The sequence below is a fragment of the Gavialis gangeticus genome, unplaced genomic scaffold, assembly GCF_001723915.1.
Source record: "Gavialis gangeticus isolate Ggan-Ray unplaced genomic scaffold, GavGan_comp1, whole genome shotgun sequence".
NCBI classification, from domain to species: domain Eukaryota; kingdom Metazoa; phylum Chordata; order Crocodylia; family Gavialidae; genus Gavialis; species Gavialis gangeticus.
Genome location: NW_017729033.1, coordinates 18,692,037 through 18,713,404, shown reverse-complemented (window position 1 = coordinate 18,713,404; position 21,368 = coordinate 18,692,037). Strand labels below are relative to the sequence as shown.

At 43.6% G+C, this 21,368-nt stretch overlaps 1 protein-coding gene across 5 annotated transcripts in view; it reads right to left on the bottom strand.

The window, feature by feature from the left end:
* NSD2 (nuclear receptor binding SET domain protein 2) overlaps positions 1-21,368 on the bottom strand; it is a 146,299-nt gene that overhangs the window by 95,194 nt on the left and 29,737 nt on the right. For all 5 annotated transcript variants that reach the window (XR_002099208.1, XM_019525936.1, XM_019525940.1 and 2 more), the window contains exon 2: positions 19,955-20,580. Coding sequence is in view for 4 of the 5 variants with exons in the window: in XM_019525936.1 (XP_019381481.1) it covers positions 19,955-20,551 (597 nt within the window). In the remaining variant the exon portion in view is untranslated. The remainder of the gene's footprint in view (positions 1-19,954; positions 20,581-21,368) is intronic.

Here is a 21,368-nt window from a genome sequence, read left to right as displayed (position 1 = left end):
CAGAGAGGGTAGGGGAGGGGGAGCGTGCGCCCCTAGTCCTGTGCAGGACAGGTAGGCTGCAGCTGGGGGCTGGAACCAGGGTTATGCCGGGCTCTTCTCAGCAAGAGCTGGGCTCGGGGGCTACGGAGGGGGCTACAGCCACCCCAAAGTTCACCGCAGCCCCACTCCCAGCACCACCATGTGCCCGGTGCAGCCCCAGCTCAACACCCGACCTCCACCCACATGGCGTGAAGAGCCAGGCCCACCTCCACCCACATGGAGCCGGGGCTGCACCAGGTATGTGCGGCAGCATTGGGAGCAGAGCTACAATGAAATCTGGCGCAGACACCTCTGTAGCCCCCTTACCAAGCCCAGCCTCTGCTGAAAGGAGCCCACAGCCCACCCTGCTGCAGCCCACCCACCCCGCGCAGATGCAGGGGCACCCCCCACCGTGCCCTCCCAGGGTGCAAGCAGCAACAGCAGCCATGAAAAGAACATTCAGCCATGCCCACACTCAGACCAACTATCTACCACTCATATTATTTTAATCTATAATTTAATAACACAGCATTAAAAGTAACCACCCAAAACACAAACTTATTAATTTCTAAATGTTTGTGTGTAAAATATAGCAATGGGTATGTTTGTTTGCTTGAGTAGATCATTTCCCTTTTTTCTGTTATTGATGGACTCATGCAATGATTTTCAGAAGGATATCTGTTAGAGACAAGGCTGCTTCCCCAAGAGCCATCCTGCAACTTGGTTGTGGAGATAAAGGGGGTTCATATCTGGAAGAATCACTCTCCCTTTCTCAGGGATAAGATCTAGGATTAAAAGCAGAGCCCTCAGGCTGTTCACAAACAGAGGTTCCTGGCACCACAATTGTATCAGCCATGTGGAGGCTAACAGGGTTATCTGAACTGAGTTCCACCTCACCTCACCAAGTACCCATGGGTTCAGAAGTCTCGACTGAAAAGTATCCAGCAGGGTTTTTGATGACAGAACAACAAAAGGTACTGGCAAAGAGCCTGGACAAAATCTCAGTGGGGTAGGAAAACTGGAAAGTCTTGCTGACTTCTGATACAAACAAGTTATTATTTGATAACGCTAAGCTGCTAAGATGGACCGAAGAACCAAGCCCTCAACCTCCCACTCCTGGTATAGGGAAACAAGTCTGCTGAGACTGACTGTCTAGGGATTCTGAAGATGAGGCAGGTGCACCGTGAACAAGTGTTTTCTGATGGCAGAGGCAGCATCACAGGAAGACCATTTTCCCTGCACAGAAGGATGGACCTGGCTCACTTTTCCTGCTAAGAAAAAGTTTATGGTAATGTTACTTAGCATGACCTGTATATAAAAGCCCTCGCTGGGATGTTGTACTTGGGGATGGTCCTGCTTTGAACAGGGGGGTTTAACTAGATGACCTCCGGAGGTCCTTTCCAACCCTAATTTTCTATGATTCTATGCCCCTGAATATAACAGAGGAAGGCATGGATGCTCTCATTACTGTCCTTACTTTCAATCTTACTTCTTCTGGTGTCCAAACAGCCTATGCCTGAAAGTCACTGCCATAAGCTGCCCAATCTAAGGGTGGTATCTGTCATGCACCCCAGGTAGAGTCTGACATGTACTAGGTACAAAAGTACAGGACTACTGCCAAACCCATTTCCCAAGTGTGACAGGACCTTTTCTACTGCCTTCAAAGCTAACAGCTAGAGCACCTCCTGTTGTCACAGAAACTCGTAAGCAATTTGGAGCAGGTAGCAAAACTGAAGCGTATGAAATAACCGATAAGAGTGTAAGATAGGACTGTAGTCCATTGTGGTAATGTCCAAAACCCACTGGTCTGAAGAAACACGGGCCAATGGAGACTGTAAGTAGGCCAGGCAGTTGTGAAAGGTCGTGGGAGGGAGGGGAAAGAGGTTAACACTGCACGGGGCAAACAGTCTCTCTGAACTGCACCAGCAGAGACCTTGCCTGTAGCCCCAAATGTATGGTAAAGAAGTTGATGCAGCTGTGAAATGTTTGTACTTAAAGAATAGTTGACATTTTCTGGGTATTTCTAACGATGTATGCGCCAGCAGAGAAGCAACAGAATACGAAAGAAAAATATCCATGAGTGGAATGACAAACTTTCATTTCCTCTAAGGAGCTGCTAAATAAACTCTAAGGCCGTGTCCAGACATACAGGGACATGCACTTGCAGCTGCACAAATTACTGCAGCACATGCCCCTGCACCTGTCCTTTGTTGCAGGACAGGCAAACTGCCCTTGCCCAGCTCCTCTTGGCTCTTCAGGCAGGAGCTGCTGGAGGCTGGGGACAGCACCAGTGCTGGCCCCAACAGTCTTACCTGGTGGCCTGGAGCAGCAGGGGCATAGTTGGGCAGCACAGAAGCCAAGCCAACAGCCAAAGCATTTCTCTGAATGACCCAGACTCCGTGTGTACCAGCACATGCTTGTTGCGCATGTTTTGCACTGCTTTTTGTGCTAGTTTTTTTGTTTGTTTGTTTTGCTTTTTAAATTTTGGCCCTGCGCTGCAAATTTGCAGTGCAGGGCACATTTTAATGTTCAACATGTGCAGTTTGTGGTACCACAAACCACACACCCCTTGCCCCTCCACAGCAAGGAGTCCACAGTGTTTCTGTTCTACTGCTAGGAGTCCACAGCATTAGTAATTTGCTCATAGGCCTCAAAAGTGTACCTACAAAAAGAGTCTGATAATTTGCAATTCTGAACTGGAGACTAACGGAAATGTATGACTTTCTTTCGAGCAGGTCCAAACTCTTCAGCTGTCTCTTTTGGGGTTGAGATTAACTGCCTTTCTTTCTCATCGACACCAACAACAGACAGTGTAAGAGGAACTTGGCATGGGTTTTTATGTGGGCATGTCTTTTTAGGAGAGGCAGACTCCATGACTACCTCGCTATTTGAGCAAGAATACCTTTGCAGGTTAAACTACTATAGGAAAACTACCAGTTAGTATTGAGGAAGTCAAAGAACTTTCAAAGGCATTTGAAGGATCTGGACCTTGTAACATATCAGGTCCTAAAATCCCCTATGAATTCATCTGATGGAGAAAAAAGAAGAGACATAGTCAGACAACATCAGTTTCCATGGATAACCCTGTCTCAGATCTGGATCTCAGTCCTCTCAATTTGGGTACCTAACAAGTGGCTGCCCCAAAAGAGACTTACTATGTCAAAAATGAACAAGGTGAGACCCGAATTATCCTCCAGCTTGAGGGATTGGTGGAGGGGAGGTGGGAGCCCAGAAACACCAAAGGCCAGTAAAGTTGTACTGTAAAAGCAAGAACGCTGAGGGCACAGGGTTAGGAACCAATCAGGCCTGCATCAAACACAGTGGTATATTTACAGCCCACGATAGCAGTGCCCTGCAGTACAGTTAAAAAAAAAAAAGACAACAGGGCATGCGAGAAGGCCCAAAAGGGCAGAAGCCGCAATAAAGGAAAAGAACAAGCTGAGAAAAAATAATCCCCTTTAATGAAAGGAACACCAGCAACAAAGCAGAAAGTTATATTAATTTTAAGAAGTCCTTCAAACAGAAGGGCATTGAAATGTTTGTAGAGCATGTTTCTTGGCTTTGTGGTCTGTCTTGTAAGCAAGGCAAAAAATGGAAAGAAACTGAGAAGCAGATAGTATGCATGACCCTTTAATCCTTTTGGCATCAGACATGAGAAGTGGTGCTATAGTGCATCCTCTGGGTAGGCCAAAGGGAAAAAAAAAAATCTTCAGTGAGATGCTCAAGGTGCATGCACACCGACAATGAGGACAATTATTCAAAACAAGAACTAGTTTGTTGAAATAATGAATAATCTTCTGAAGGCAATAGCCTCCTCTGCAGAAAGAAAAAAAAGTCTCCATTTGATTTTTTTTTAGTCAAGTGAGAAAATATCTTTGGAGCCGAAAAAGCAGGAAAACTTGTCTCTTCCAGTCTATGAATAAAAATAAGGGAGAGAAGCTATGAGATCCACTGACTTTAAGGAGTTGGAAGGCCAACCTAAGTAACTTAAGAGATTTTTCAAAAGACGTAAACCTTCACTGAGACTTTTGAGATTTGTCCTATGCTAACTAGAAATATAACCAGTTTGAATTTATTCACTAGTTGATCCCATTGTTCACTAAATCATTTTATGTGAAACATGTATTAATAAGAAAAAATGACACATCTAAAACATTCAGTCATTTTATATACTTTTTCTGTGTACTTAATGAAATTCCAATTATCACTGTAATGCAGCTCCTTGAGAAGTCATAATCAAGACATTAATTATCTAGTGAATAAGCGGTTACCATTTTCTAACACACTAAGATGTAAAACTAACCCAATCTGAAAACATTAAAAGTATATACTTGCTTAAATAAATGTATATAATTATAGTATATCCTCCTAGGTAACAAATTCTAAATTCAGTGTAAGGACTCCATTTACTTGTAAATCTACATCTATATATCAACCAGTTAAAGTGTACTAAAATTATTTTCTGAAGAAAGGGGCAAAGGGAAAAGTTGATTAAAATTGATAAACTAAAGGCTTTTTTGTGGTGATTTAAATTGCATTTAATTAATTCAAGCCAGCCTACTTAAAGTAAATTGACATAGAAAAGAGAGATCCGCAATTCCAACAAGATGGTATAACATGGGAATATGCTATTGCATCAATATATAGGAAAAACATGCAAAAGCAAGAGGATGGGACAAAAACAAGGCAGGATCTGTATTTAAGAGGTTACGTACTCAAGCAGAATTAAAAAGACAAGTAATTTATAGACTGCCCATGACAGAGATTCTTTGGGGTCTTGAAAAGTTTGTCTGTATCCCAGCAATAGAACCTCATGGCAAAGGTAGTGTCAACCAAGTGCTCCCCACCACTTGAGTCCATAGGCAAGGCAAGAGTGAAGTTCATCAGAAAGGCTGCTCAGGACTCACCTCCAGGGCTCAATCTTCAGTCCTCAGCTACTGACAGGCCTAAACAGCAGGCACTAGGGACAAGCACGGAAGAGCCCAGCCCTACTGGTGAACTTTCAGGTCTAGAGAGTGCCCCTGGACTCCCAGGAGGGGAGAGTCCCATCCTTCCCAGGACCCATCAAGCAGCTGCATAGACAACCTCTAAATCAAAACCAGATATTCTTCTGAAATACATGCTACATATCAGGGGTGGGGAATTATTTCAGCTGGAGGGCCACCTAATGAGTTTTGGGGACCTGTCAAGGGCCACATCCATCTCTGTCTCCCTCTCTCTTCACTTTCCTCTTTTCTGTCTCTTTTCTTCTGTCTGTGCTCTCCCCTCCCCTCCCCCTCCTCCCTCCGAAACCCTGCAGAAGCTGTAGCTCCCCACAGTGCTCAGCTGTGGACCCAGGCAGGAGCTGCTGGTGCACCAGGTGACTGACAGCCTCAGCTGTGGACACAGCCAGCAGAATCCAGAGCCCTGACATGACACCTGCCAGCAGTGCCATAGCTAATGCTGACACCCACTGGGCACCACAAAAGCTCCTGCCTGGCTCCACAGCTGAGCGCTGGGGCTCCTGGCAAGCTACAGTTTTGGCCGGGTTTTGGAGAGAAGGGAAGGGAGGGGGAGAGAAACAGAAGAGAAACAGAGAAAGATGCTGTCTCCTGGCCCAGCATGGCAGCACCTCCTGCCTAGGTCCACGGCTGATGCTGCTGGCAGATTCTAGGTCAGAGCTCTGGGCAGGAGCTTTCACCACGCTGGGTAGGCAGCATCATCAGCCCACATCATCCACAGCTGACGATACTGCTCACCCACTGTGGAAGAAGCCCTGCCCAGGTCCACAGCTGATGCCACCACATCAAGGGCAGAAGTAGTCTGGCTCACCCAAAGCCATATAGCAACCAGTCACCGGCTGCCCGCAGGCCACATCCCATGAGTTGGCAGCCATCCATCCATGGGCCAGATTCAATCTGTTGGTGGGCCAGATCTGGCCTGTAGGCTGTATTTTGCCCATCCCTACTATATATCAACTAAATAATAAGTTTGTTGCAGGAATTACTGGGTGGCATTTCAGAGACAATGGTATGCAGGTGCATTAGACTACTTGTCCTTTCTGATCATAAAAATCTACAGAACTGTAAAAATACAGTTACAGTTTTTAGATGGGAAAGAAAAGAAGCAGAACCCAACACTATCTGCACAACAATTTAGAAACTTAGTCTTGCCTAGTTTGTATGCACAAAGGAAGTATAATGAAAATGACTGGCAGCAGGTTCGCTCTACAAGCCTTTATGCATAAACAGATATGGAAAGGGGTCTTCATAATGGTGCAACCCAAGCCAGAAAAATTCAGTAACTTAACAGACTCCTTTTTTGGCAAACACACAAGATTGCTGAAAAAAGAAAAAGCAGTGCAGAGCAGAAAGAGATACTACTGAAGATAAGGTGATGGAGGATGCTTAACTAGCGGCTTGATGGAAAAAAAATGAAATTCTCTGCTGAATAAATAGGGAGTGTGACCACCAGAAATGACTGTGGTTGGATGAAGCTTAAAAGAAGAAACCTGATCCCTGATCCTCATTACGGAACAGGAAGGTTGGAAGTAGAGTAAGGAAACATTTGCGTACACAGTGCTGCAAGACTACAAAAAAGCCAATTCATCAAGTTCAGCAAAAGCTACCCCATAGCTTCTGAAGACACCTGATACCCTAACTTCAAAAAAAGAAGCTAACTTATGTGGACTGGAAATATAGAAGTGCCCAAAGAGAGATTCCTGTTACGTAAAAGTGATACTGAACTACAAGCAGCAACCAACATTTGCAATTTTAATGCAGTTATATTAAAAGGGTCTTCTTCAAGTTTTGCTTATCAAAAGAAGAAAGAGAAGGAATGTGAGAAGGGACTAGGCAATGAGAAGTAAACAAGGGCAGAGATAAGGATCCTTGCTTCCAAAAAAGAAGACAAAAAAGCATTAAGGAACAGGGTTTGAGTATACCTGCTGTGACTGAGACTCTTTACCACCTGATTCTTAGTAGGTCAAGGTATTGCTCTTATACAAGATTTGATTTCTTTGTACAACAGGAAGAAAAGAGGAGAGATGTAAGTGGAAGCCAATCTGTGTTTGGGTACAAAATTACAATACAGATAAGGCACTGTAAAGCAGAACACTACTCAAATCTGGACTTAAAACAAACAGCTGCCAAATTCTAACATATTTGTCTGCATTTCAGGGGGGTTTTCGGTTCTCCCCTCCCCACTTCTCAATGTTTCGTTTCCAAATAATTACATAGAATTTGACTAATGGCTTCTATATTTAGAACATAGTTCTGCCTATTCAAAAATCAGCCAAAGACGACTGCACAAATCCTTCAGGAGCAGGTATCTTGGAAACCATGGCAATACTGCATGTCTGCAGGGATACAATTCTTTTTTATCAGTCTAGAAATAAGGTTTGAACAGAAAAGTCTAGGCTAAATTTGATCGGTTACAGATACAACCTGTTAAATCTAAAATATGGAACATTTCCATCATAGATTTCAAACAGAAATTAAAAGTACTTCTCCTCCAAATATGGAAACCATTTTCATACAGCTAGACTCACTTGAGTTTTGTCTTTCCATTTCTTTACTCTGCTAAATTATGAGCTGCAGTGCGTGCCATTTGAAAAATTTCAGCAACACTATTTTACGCTTTGCGCAGCAGAAAGCATATGGCATCTCTTAAGAGAGCATGCAATCAAAATACCCTCCCATTGCAACATATTCCAAAAATGTGCACTCAGACAATACAGAAATTAGTGTAAAAAAAAAGAGAACATAACATTTCCTACAAAAAAAGTACAGAACATTGTGATTTTAAAACTATAAAAAGGAGGGCTTTAAACTAGGTTCGCCAGAGGATGGAGACCAAAGCCCTGAGGTAAGTTGGGAAGTGGGAGACCTGGAGGAAGAGCAAGTAGGAAGGGGCAACAGAGGAGGTGCTCTCATACTTCCTGAGAAATCAGGGCAATCAACTACTTACCTTGGGTGTCTGTACATGAATGCACTGAGCCTGGGAAACAAGCAGGAAAAACTGGAAGTCCTCGCACAGTCACAGAACTAAGACGTGATCAGAATAACAGAGACGTGGTGAGAGCTTGCATGACCGGGGCACTGTCATGGATGGGTACAAACTGTGCAGGAAGGACAGGCAAGGGAGAAGAGGAGGAAGAGTTGCTCTTTACATAAGAGCCATACAATTGCTCAGAGCTCCAGTATGAAACTAGAGATAGGCCTGTTGAGGCTCTCTGGGTTAGAGTCAGAGGGGAAAGCAACAATGGCGATGTTGTGGCAGGGGTCTGCTATAGACTACCAGACCAGGAAAAAGTGGTGGATGAGGCTTTCTTCAAACAGCTAGCCGATATTTCCTGATCACAGGCCCTGGTTCTCATGTGGGACTTAAGCGCCCAGACATCTGCTAGGAAAGCGATACAGCAGCATGCAGGCAATCCAGGAAGATTTTGTAGAGTACTGGGGACAACTTCCTGGTGCAAGGACTGAAATGGCCAACTAGGGCCCATGTTCTTCTTGACCTGCTGCTGCTCACAAACAGAAGAATTGGTGGGGAATGTAGTAGTGGATGGAAACCTGGGCAGCAGTGACAAGATGACCAAGTTCAGGATCATGATGAAAGGAAGGATGGAGAGCAGCAGAGTAAAGACTCTGGACTTCAGAAAAGCAGACTTTGACTCCCTCAGGGAACTCGTATGCAGGATCCCCTGGGAAGCCAGACTGATGGGGAGAAGAGTCCAGGAGAGCTGGCTGCACTTCAAAGAAGCCTTGAGAAGCCTTATTGAGAATGAGAACAAACCATCCCGATGCGCAGGAAGACTAGCAAGCATGGCAGAAGACAACCTTGGCTTAGCAGGGAACTCTTCAGTAAACTAAATCACAAAAGGAAGCTTTTAAGAAGCGGAAACTTGGACAAACAACTAGGGAGTAGTATAAGAGCATTGCTCAGGCATGCAGGGATGAAGTCAGGAAGGCCAAACTGCAATTGGAGTTGAAGCTAGCAAGAGATGTGAAGGGGAACAAGAAATATGTCAGTAGCAAAAGGAGGATGAGAGAAACTGTGGGTTCCTTACTGAATCGGGGAGGCAAACTTGTGACAGAGGATGCAGAAAAGGCTGAAATACTCGATGGCTTTTAGTCTCAGTCTTCATAGGCAAGGTCAGCTCCCAGACTATTGCACTGGGCTGCACAGTTTGGAGGGAAGGGGAAAAGCCCTCAGTGGTGAAAGAACAGGTTAGGGACTATTTAGAAAAGCTGGATGTGTACAAGTCCATGGAGCCAGACAGGATGTATCTGAGGGTGCTGAGGGAGTTGGCTGATGTGACTGCAGAAGAATTGGCCACCATCTTTGAAAACTCATGGCAATCAGGAGAGGTTCCAGATGGTTGGAAAGGGCAAACATAGTGACTATATTTAAGAAAGAGAAAAAGGACAATCCAGGGAACTACAGACCAGTCATCCTCATCTCCGTCCCTGGAAAAATCTCTCCTCGCAGCCTGCGGGGAACTGACCCCTCTCCAGAGCCGGAAATACCTCTGGGCAGTCCTCCTCCTCCAATCCTGAGTAAGATGGTGCTCCAGAAGTGCGGTGGGTGTTGCTCTTCCCTTCCGGTCTCCATGTTGTGAGTGTTGCTTGTTTCCACTCTCTCCGTCTGTTGCTGCAAGCTGTTTTTCTTCTCCTGACCTCCCCTGCCCAGCATGTAAGACACCTCCGGGCTTCTGTTCACTCTCTCTCACTCCTTCACAAGCAGCCTTCAACTAAATGAAGGGGGATTTGAAAAAGGATGGAGCTAGACCCTTCTCCATGTTGGCAGGTGACAGAACAAGGAGCAATGGTCTCAAGTTGCAGCAAGGGAAGTTTAGGTTAGATATCAGGAAGAATTTTTCACTAAAAGTGTAGTAAAACACTGGAACAAAGTACCCAGAGAGGTGGTGGAATCTCCATCCTTGGAGGTTTTCAAAACCCAGCTAGACAAAGCTTTAGCTAGAATGATCTAGTTGGGGATGGGTCTGCTTTGAGCAAAGGGCTGGACTAGATGACCTCCTGAGGTCCCTCCCCACCCTAACTTCCTACGATTCTATATTTGTTCCACCAGGAAGCCGGATCCTGACAAAGAGCACATTCCAAAATGCATCTGATCTTGATGCCTTCCCCAGGAAATGGTGTTTTGCAGGTAATATTTATGGATCTCCAATATCTATTTTACATATTAACTTAATGAGGATGATTCTAAAAAGCTACATAGGCTCAAGAGGAAAAGGTGAATCTACACTACCTAGCTGACTGCGTATCTTAATATAGTCCAAGATGCACTTTCAGTATCATTGTAAATAAAAGGGTTCAGGGTTCCTAGCATCGACCTCTCTCCCCATAACAAACAAGAAAACACAGCAGAAGTAAAAACCCCGAATTATTTAGTCTGTGTACTGTAGGTACAAGAAGATGGTCCTATGTACCTTGATGAGTGAAAACTTCATCTTATTTTGGCGGGAATGAGATTAAGGAAAGACACTGATAGATAATAATCTGGATTAGGCAGAAGTCATCCACCATAGACATCATCTAATATTTTATCCTGTGTAGCCTTCTCTCCATGAAAAGTATTTAGACAGCCTACCATTGTATGCTAACCTACAATCCTGTGTGACCACTAGTAAGAATGCTACCAAAAGACATTGGTAAGGAACATGATGCCAAGAGTTCAAAGCATCAAAGGAATACCGACAGAGACCAAACCAGGCCACAGGAGTCCAGGCAAGCACCCCACTGGAGGACACTCCATGCTATGGGAATGGAGATTGGATTTGGGTGGAAGATGCTCCTATTGTTCAGGAACAACATTACTAAGAGATGAATATAAGGTCCCATGAAGACCAGGAACCAGAGTTGTCTGGGCTAATCTAGTATTATCAGGATTGTTACTGCAAACTCCTAAATTTCTATAAGATATTTGGTATGGGAGGGGTCGGTAGGCCTGAACATCTCAGAACTGGGGTTCAAAGAATGATGAGCAGAAAAAATCCCAGACTCAGGCCTTCCCAGAAGCAGAAAGTTTTCACTTCTACTTCATGGTGTCAACTCTCACCAGCTAGCATCACCTGCATCATTTTACCTGGGATCAAAAAAATATTACACAAACCTAATGAACAATTTGAGTTGAGACCAGTGCGTGAAGTTATCTTTCTTCTCATGAGTACAAATCTTGAGATTGACACTGGTTCAGAGAGATTCTCCAGGGGAGACTGGAAGAACCTCTCACTACTGCCCTTGAGAAACTTGATGCACCTAATTGGGATTCTATCACCAATTTAATTATTTTATGATATCTGGAGGAATGTGGACTGGCGCATCAAGGAAATGATACTTTCTAGGTAAGCAATTTCAATTCCATTTACATGCTGTGAAGGTGAAATCTTCAGAGTACTATGTAAAAAAGGTCTTGTGCTTTTGCTGTTGAGTTTAGACATGTTCCTACAAACATTTTTTTGGATAAGCACCAAGGATGACTTCTCTTCACTGATCTTGAGTCCCAAAGAGGCCAACGCTTGTGGAATATCCTGAACATTTTTGTCTGTTGAGTTCCCTTGTAAAAATCAATCAAGGTAAGGGTAAATTTGTATTTAAAAGATGCAAGGAGTACACCAGACTACAAGGCATTTCATGAAAATTCTCAGGGTCCTGTGCTGAAAATGCAAAAAACAAAAGTTCCCAATAGAAACCTCTGGTATTTCTCAGTGTTTGGGTGAAATAAGCATCAAGAACAATAATGAACTAGTCCCAAGGATCTAGAGATTAGATTATTAAGGCAAGGGTCACTAGTCTGAACCAATTAAAAAGTAACAACTAGAGACCTTTTCCACTGTAACAAAGGTGCACAACTCCTGAGGTTCCCAGAGTCAAGAGACTCAACATCCTGTTCTAACAGCCTTTGATGAGAGTAATCCATAACAAGTACTGGTAAACCCCAAACTGGATCAGATACCTACTCATGATGATTTCCAAGTCAAAACTAATATTAGTTTCAAGTATCTTGAAAAGTCAACAGTCCTCAAAACAGTGATAGATATAGTCTGGAGGTATGGTTTTAAGCAGTTGTTGGTTGAATAAAACATCAAAGCATCTCTCAAGATAGGCTAGTTGTGCCTTGTAGCTGAAGAACAGGAAAATCTACACAATCACTTTCTGCCTTTGAAGTTCTGACAACCGTGGTATGGATTATCCAAAAAGGTAAGAGACTGCTTTGGACAGGTTTTCTTTATAGCAGTGGCGCGTAAACACTCAGAAATTTAGAAATAGCTTAGGAATCCTTTGAAGAGTAACAACTTATTTGCGTTATTACTGAATGGCTCACAAGCCTCAAAAAGATCCTCTAGAGGTGTCTACTTCTTTGGGAAATCCCTAAGGATCAGGACCATTATGCCATTTCACCATCTGACTTGGCCACATCTATTGCATAAAGCAGTGTCTATAAAGCTCAATCTATTAACTGACCCTCTCTCATTAGAGATTTTAATTCCTCCTACAGCTCTTGCAGTAACGCAAAAGGCTTCACACCTAATTTTTTTCTATATATGTAATCATGCTTGTATGCAATAAAGGAATTCCTGGTAATCACCAAACCTAAAATGCAGGCTAGTAAAGCACTAGCTTTTCATTCTGAAAAAAAAATTAAAGTATGTGTCTTTTCTTTAAGAGTGATCATGAAACTTAACTGAGAGACTTACAGGAGATCCAAGTGTGGGGTGAGCTCATCCCAGAGAATGAATGTTTCTTTTGTCTGCCTTATATACATTTCACAAGTTACCAACTGCAGGGGTATCAAACTGATCTGGCCCCGAGGGCCGGAGGAAGAGTGTGGCACCGGGCTGTGGGCTGGATCACGCCCACAAACCAGCCCCATGCACCTAAGCCAGCATGCTCCCAGATAGGGCCTATGTGGTGCGTGCAATGCATGCCCTGGCTCTGATGCTGTGCACCACTTAAGCTGACCCCAACCCTATGCAATGCAAAGGGCCAGTCCAGGGCACATACTCCACACAAGACATGTGCCAAACCTGGAGCTGGACTGGCCTGAAGTCCAGCACAGAGGGCTGATCTAGTGCAGGCACCCCATACAGCATGTGCCCAACTGGCTCCAGCCTTGCACAGTGCACATGGCCAGGCTCAGCACATGGTGCATGCAGCACACTGGGCTGGTCCAGGATCTCTGGGTCTTGGATCAGTCCTCTGACAAAGGTCTGGACTACAGGCCCACAGTGCAACACCCTGTTCTACTACATTTTCTTACATACACCACACACCTTTTTTCCAAAATCCAGCTGCTGAAAATTGGGGTGTGGCATTATAAACAGTGAAATATAGTAACTGCAAGTGAAGAGAGAAAATGCTGCAGTATTGCATGTGGAGCTCCCTAGCTGCAGGCTACGGACTCTCTTCCCCAGCATACTGAAAAAGCTGCTCCTTACATTTTCCAAGAAAGATCTTTTTCTTTATTCTGCATTTCTGAAACAAGGCGCATATTTTATTTGGGACCTGTTATATGCAAAAAGGGTAAGCATCTGTCATAGGAGGTACGTAAGTTCTAGTAGCACCTCATTTGTCACTCTGTCCAGCAAAGAGACATGCACTTTCTAACAACGGTAGAACTTCCCTATCTTGATTGGAGTTCTGAAATTTCTACCACTCAGTGAAGGAGGCAGTCAAAAAGCAAAGAAGAGGAACAGACCAAAGTTTCATTGGATGAAGATGATGAGATAGCAGTGGACGCATGTTCGGCTAGTCAACAGGCTTCTCCGGTGACCTACACTTGCTGAGAGTCAGCAACTGCCTTTGGGGTAGCTACTGCTGGACCTAATGGACTGTACCAGAGAACAAGATGTAGTTGCAGGAGGCAAGAAAGCTAGTTTCCAGCCTCGTGGAAACCTTGGGGTACCCAGTCTTGTCAAGAATGAGAACTGCATACAAGAGTTAAGGGAAGAGATGGTCTCTATCTATATGCTTTGTATTTGTTATACAACCACAAGCCTTGGGTTCTTTACTGCATGCATATGGATGACATGATAGAAATCTCTGCATGAAGTGAACCTCTTCTACTTTTATCTGTTGCTGAAAAAGAGAGTCAATATTCCACCTTCAATAGAGATCTAAATTAGGGATCCAACAACTCAAACTAGAAAATTATTTTGGCATTATAGTTCCAAATATTTGCAGTTGGTACTACTAGGAAATGTTCATGCCAGGAGCACCAGGAAGGCTAACACCTCTAGATCTACCTCATGTTACAATGTCTGGTGCAGAAACCATCACTATCATTAGCATTACTTTTGAGGCAAGCGGTACTGGAAAAGTCTGTACCGACCTTTGTCAGAACAGAGCTTGTTAGTATTTGAGCAGATGTCTTCGGCATTGGGTAAAATTTCGACACTGACTCCAGGTATCAAACAGGTTCCATGTGGGCAGTAGCAGAGACCACTCAAGAACACTCCTTGCTGAGAACCACTGCACAGATTGGGGAATACACAAAAGAATTAGGTAAACTCTTGTGACAGAACAGGAGGCAACTGAGAACTACACATGTATCAGTTTTACTTATGTCCCAAAATTTCCAACAAATAAGTTCCAAGTATGGCTCATCCCACTAAAAAACAACAAAAAAAATCTGTTTCACTAAAGGAACTGCTTTCGAAGTTTCGCAGTTCCTACGAGTCTTGACAGTCAGCTTGGCTGTTCCACTGCTGTAATGATCCATTTTAATACTAACTTCTTACCTAATCTTTGTTTCAATTCCTACCTCTTGCTGACTTAATGCTTAAGTCATATAGTTAGGGACCTGCCTAAATTGCGGCAGAAGTGCGCCGCACAGAAGCTCCTTTAAATCTTCCTTTTTGCCACACACCCCACCTCGCCACTGATCCGGCAGCCCCACTACTTGCTCCTGATCAGCTGGAAGGTAAAAACAGTGATATTAAATATACCGTGGTTTTTGACTCCCAGCTGATCAGCAACTAGCACTGGGGCTCCGGGGGCACCTTGGCCAATCAGTGGCAGGAGGCAAAAAACTGTGGCATATTTAACACCGAGATTTTTGCCTCTGGCTGATCAGCAGCAAGCAGCAGGATCACAGGACCCCTCCACCAATGAGTGGTGGGAATGGGCAGGGAAGGGAGTGCACGGCAAAAAGAGCAAGGTTAAGATTAAGAGCCACTGCACATCACACTGCCACTGTGATTTAGGTAGCCCCCTACATATAGTAAACAGGCCTACTTTGTGCTCAAAGCCTGAAAAATGTAAGACGTTTCATAGTCTCAGAGTAAGGAAAGGGCACTAAATAATTATTTGGGGGGGAACCTGTTTTTACTTGAGGCCACCAGAAGAAAACTGATGGTCCTGAAAGACAAATTTTCATTCAATAAAGAATCCAGTGGGATAACAGAATCATATAAAATTAGGCCTGGAAGAGACCTCAGAAGGTCACACCTAGTCCAACCCCCCGCTCAAAGCAGGACCAGCCCCAGCTAAATCATCCCAATCAAAGCTTTGTCTAGCCTAGTCTTAAAGACCTCCATGGATGGAGCTTCCACCACCTCTCTGGGTAACCTGGTTCCAGTGTTTTACTACTCTCCTTGAGAGAAAATTCTTCCTAACATCTAACCTAAACTTTCCTTGCTACTTGAGACCATTGCTCCTTGTTCTGTCATCTGCCAGCACTGAGAACAGTCCAGCTCCATCCACTTTCCAACCCCCCTTCAGGTAGTTGAAGGCTGCTATTAAATCCCCTCTCAGTCTTCTCTTCCCCACACTAAACAGACCCAATTCCCTCAGCATCTCCTCATAAGTCATGTCCCCCAGCCCCCCATTTTTGTTGCCCTCTGTGGGACTCCAACCAGTCCACATCCTTTCTGTAGTGGGGGGCCTAAAACTGCACAAAGTACTGCACATGTGGCCACACCAGTGCTGAAAAGGGGAAGACTCACTTCCCTGCACCTACTGGCAACACACCTAAGGCAGCTCAGGATGATGTTAGCCTTCCTGGCAAGAAGGGCACACGGCTGGTGCATATTCATCTTATTGTCCACTGTAACCCCCAGGTCCTTTTCTGCAGAGCTCCTGCCCAGCCAGCCAGCCCCCAGCCTGTACCGGTGCATGGGATGGTTCCAGCCTAAGTGCAGGACTTTGTACTTGTCCTTGTTGAACCTGATGAGATTCCTTTCGACTCAATCCTCCAGTTTCTTTAGGTCACTCTGAATCCTAGTCCTACCCTCCAGCATATCTAATACTCTGCCCAGCTTGGTGTCATCTGCAAACTTATTGAGGATGCACTCTATGCCATCTTCCAGGTCACTGATGAAGACACTGAACAAAACAGGCCCCAGAAAAAACCCCTGGGGCACTCCACTTGATACCGGCTGCCAACAAGACATCAAGCCATTGATTAGTACCCTCTGAGCCCCATGCTCCAGCCAGTTGTCCATCCATCTTACAGTCCATTCATTCATTGCCTGGGAGAATGTTGTGGGAGAAGGCTTTATCAAAAGCCTTGCTAAAATCAAGGTATACCAAATCCAATGAGCCAGTCATCTTATCATAGAAGGCAATCAGGTTAGTCAGGCCTGACTTGCCCTTGGTGAATCCATGCTGACTGTTCCCAATCACTTTCTTCCCCTCCAAGTGCTTAGAAATTGATTCCTTGAGGATCTGCTCCATGATTTTTCCAGGGACTGAGGTGAGCCTGCCTCATCTATAGTTCTCTGGATCCTCTTTTTTCTCTTTCTTAAATATGGGCACTATATTTGCCTTTTCCAATCATCCGGGACACCTCCTGATTGCCATTTATTTTCAAAAAAGATGGCCAGTGGCTCTGCAATCTCATCAGCCAACTCCTTCAGCACCCTCAAGTGCATCCCATCCAGCCCCATGGACTTGTGCATGTCCAACTTTTCTAAATAATCCCCAACCTGTTCTTTCACCAGTTGGCTGATCACCTCCTCCCCAAACCGTGCTGCCTGGTGCAGTAGTCTGGGAGCTGACCTTGCCTGTGAAGACAGAGGCAAAACAGGCATTCAGCACTTCAGCCTTTTCTGCATCCTCTGTCACAAGGTTGCCTCCCCCATTCAGTAAGGGACCCAACACTTTACCTGATCCTCCTCTTGCTACTGACATACTTGTAGAAACCCTTCTTGTTCCCTTTCACATCCCTTCCTAGCTGCAACTCCAATTGCGTTTTGGCCTTCACGATTTCATCCCTGAATGCCTGAGCAATACTTTTATAATCCTCACTAGTTATTTGCCAAAGTTTCCACTTCTTTCTTGTGATTCAGTTTACTGAAGAGTTCCCTGCTAAGCCAAGTTGGTCTTCTGCCATACTTGCTAGTCTTCCTGCACATCAGGATGGTTTGTTCCTGCAAAGTGTTTAAGACTCTTGGCTTGATAACACTACGGACTACCAAGGCAGCCACATCAAGAAACTGAAATACAACTACCATCTGGCCTCCGCATGCCAACAATACACACACTTAGGTTAAATGATATGGACCAAGTCTTCAACTGGTATATATCAACACGGCTCCACTGGAGTTATACCAATTTGCAGCAGATGGACGATCTGGCCCTGTTTGCATTCATGACGGTCTGATACTGCTTCTAATATTAGTTAATAAGTAATTACTGCAAAAAACAGATTTTGAAGTTGTACTTGCGTGGGCCAACAGAGTGATACTGGGAAGAGTAATTTCTTACTGGTAAATTGGCTTCTTTCATGCAGCAGTATGTTATGTGTTCAAAGTGTAGTACAAGCATAACTAATTAAACTATAGCTCTATCATAGCAATTTAAAGCAAATATGGAAATAAATTGCAAGAAATTTATATTAATCAGGTTCAGGTCAGTGGTTCCCAGTGTGTGGTTGCCAAAACAGTTATAAGTTATCGCTATAGTTAGAAAGTTGGCTAGCTAATAATGTCTTTAACATCCAATCAGACAGTATCTTGATACTGGTTTTCCTTGTGTACATCTGTTAAGCCAGTGGGGGGCCAACCTTTTTGGCAGGTGTGCCACAAGTTCAGCTCCACACCTTCTCCAAGTGCCAACCGAATCCCCTTCTACTGCCTGCCCCATTGCTCAGCTTTCCACTCCCTACCCTGTGCTCCTAGCACAATCCACTGCCACAGAGCCGGACCTGTGGGGAGCCCCGAGGACCAGATAATGTTAGTATTTGAACAGAAGTCTTCAGTAATATTGGGTAATATTTCACTGGTGTGCCATATGTCACACCAGATTCACTGTGTGGGGTCAGTCCAATGCGCAGTGTCACGCCACAGCTGGATCCAGCACAGAGCAGGACCAGTGCACTGGTTCGCACCAACACACCAACCCTTCCTGGATCCAGCCCACAAAAGATCAAATCCCACCCACAGAATCCAGCCTGGAGGCTGGGCCCATGCCACTCATCCAGCCAGCTACAAGACTCAGCACCACTAAGCTAAGGCATTGTCTGGCATGAGGTTCCTAACATCTCTAGTTCAGGCTCCAATTTTCCATTTTGTTTTTCTGGTTTTGCTACCACTCACATTTTGAGGACTTCAGAAATCAGATCTGCAGGACAGGATGGAATGGTCAGTTTACAACTGTTGTATAAGGTGTAGAAGCCAACACATATAAAGTAACTGGTCATTAAAAAAGCCTCTGTAAACCCTATAGTAAACAAATGCAGACTCTGCTATAACAAGAAAGACAGATCGCACTGTTTATAGGCCACAATTTGAAGATCAGTTTTCCAAAAAATCGTATTATACACTTAGTTAGGCTGTTTTCTCATGTTACACGAGATCATTTTAATTCAGCATTTTTGAGAAATGTAATAATTTAAAAATTTTCTGAATTTGCATTTAACTTAGTAATTTACCTATATTTTTATACTTTTTTACATAATGGTTAAGTTATTTGGAGAGGCTTTTTAATTAAGAATGCTCTTTTATTAATGTTTATCATCAATCCTGTATGCATCTGAATTATAGAGTTTCTGATTATTTTCCTGACACTTACAAAAATGGTGAAATTGACACAAACTTCCAACATATTGTGTTTTTGCGTGTTTTAAACCCAATACATTTATACTTTGTTTTCTTCAAACATTACTTAAAGTCAGTTTTAATACAGCATGACAGCAATGATCTTTTTTATTTAAAATGTTCATTAATAATCCTTCAGATATTTAAATACTCAGCATTTTTATGCAAGATAAATTTCACAATTTCATAATTTTCACAAAAAATTGCATCCATCTGCTGGTCATGACACTAATAAGTATTAATCCAGGTTTCTACATATAGCCATTCTAAATGCTTATTGAGAAGCTTGCGAGTAACACAAAACTTGTACTGCAAGGATCTTTCTTGTGATAAGAGTAATACAAAACAAAAATTCCCTAAATAGCTGCACTAAAAAAGGAAAATGGGGCTCAAGTGGTATTTCCTATTTTTCACTTCTGAAAGCAGAACAATATGTACTATAGTTAAGCAAATGTCACTGTCCACATCAAAAAACATAATGAAAACAAAACACGCACACAAATTTGACACTACGGTAACAATTAAATTTCACAAAAGCATTGAAACTGTAAGAAAAAGTGTGTCACATCTATGATGGCATATCTAGATATGACATGCTAGTTATAATTTATGCAATTTATTTATTCAGCTAAGAGATGAAACTTGTACTGACCATTTGTCTTTTGAAATTGTTCAATTTATTTCAAAGTTGGGAAAACAGAATAATTTTGATCTGCAATATTTGGAGTGTTAGATAAGGTAACTCATCAGGGTGAGACAGTTGAAAAGATCTCCATTACTGACCTATTCAAAAGAAAGTGTTATTTCAAGTATTTAAGTATAAAGAAATCAAGCAAATGTTATATCTAATTAATTTACTAAATTAATGGTAGAAAGAATTTTAAAAAATAGTACCTTTTTTTCAGTGGGACTTGAAGTCTTTGAAACTAATGCTGCTTCGACAAGACCCTGCTCAAGTAAGGAGTCATATTTTATGCTTCTTTTTCTATTTCTCCGCTCCTTGTTTGCTGTTTTTTGTTCATTTTCTTCTGACTGGGACACTTCCGCACCATTGTCTCCACAAATGGAGGATTCAAATAAAGGTTTTCCATTCATGTAGGTTTTAGTGATTTTCAGCTTAATTTCTGGAGAGCCATTCTTGATAGGAGTAGTGTTGGGTGGTGTTCCAACTCCTTTTATTTCTTGAGGCTCAAAGCGCAGCTTGGCATCTTGGGCCCCAGATTCCCCATTAAACACACGAGAAGTTAGATCTTTCAATTTATCAGCTGGAATAAACGGGAGAGCATCGTGGCCATTATATTTTTGCATGACACCTTCCTGTAGAGTGGCAGAAAGCTGTGCTTTGCCCAAGTAGACAGAGCACTCACGATTCACTTCACAATTCTGTGTTTTCCCATTGGCATTTCCAAGGATCTCTGGTACCTGCTTCATTTTGATGTGGTTAATTTTTCGTGTTAACAGCGGAGAACTTCTTTTGACGCTAAAGTCCATTCAGCCTTGATGTTTCCAGTCTTACACTGCTATAGTAAAAACAAAAGAAGAGATGTTTAGAATGCAGAAAAATAAGAGTGAACACAAAGTAATTAATCGTCTTGTTAAAGATGCCCATATAGGTAATCTGCAATCTATACTTAAAAATATATTCCAATTTTAAGAATGAACACATTCTACCGACAGAGTTTCTGTTAGCACAGAAACTGCAAATGTAACCAGCAACACCAGGGGACTGCATGCTTAGAGGCAACCAACTCAGGTTCATCACTGGCAGGTCCTGTCAGACCAATCTGGTGGCCTTTTACGATCAGATCACCAGATCTTTAGATGCCGGGGTAGCAGTGGACATAGTCTTCCTTGACTTCCGGAAGGCTTTTGACACTGTCTCTCACCCCGTTCTCATTAAAGAACTGGGGGGCTGTAGCGTAGACACCCACACAGTCAAATGGGTCGCCAGCTGGCTGGAGGGCCGCACCCAGAGGGTGGTGGTGGATGGGTCCTTCTCAACCTGGAAGGACGTGGGCAGTGGGGTTCCGCAGGGCTCAGTCCTCAGGCCTGCACTGTTCAATATCTTCATCAGTGCTTTGGACGAGGGGGTAAAAAGCACCCTGTTCAAATTTGCTCATGACACTAAGATGTGGGGGGATGTGGGCACACTAGAAGGAAGCAACAGGCTACAATCTGACCTAGACAGGTTACAAGGGTGGGCGGATGAGAACAGGATGGGTTTCAACACAGACAAGTGCAAGGTGATGCACCTGGAGAGGAACAACCGGCACCATACCTACATGCTGGGGAACTCCCTTCTCGTCAG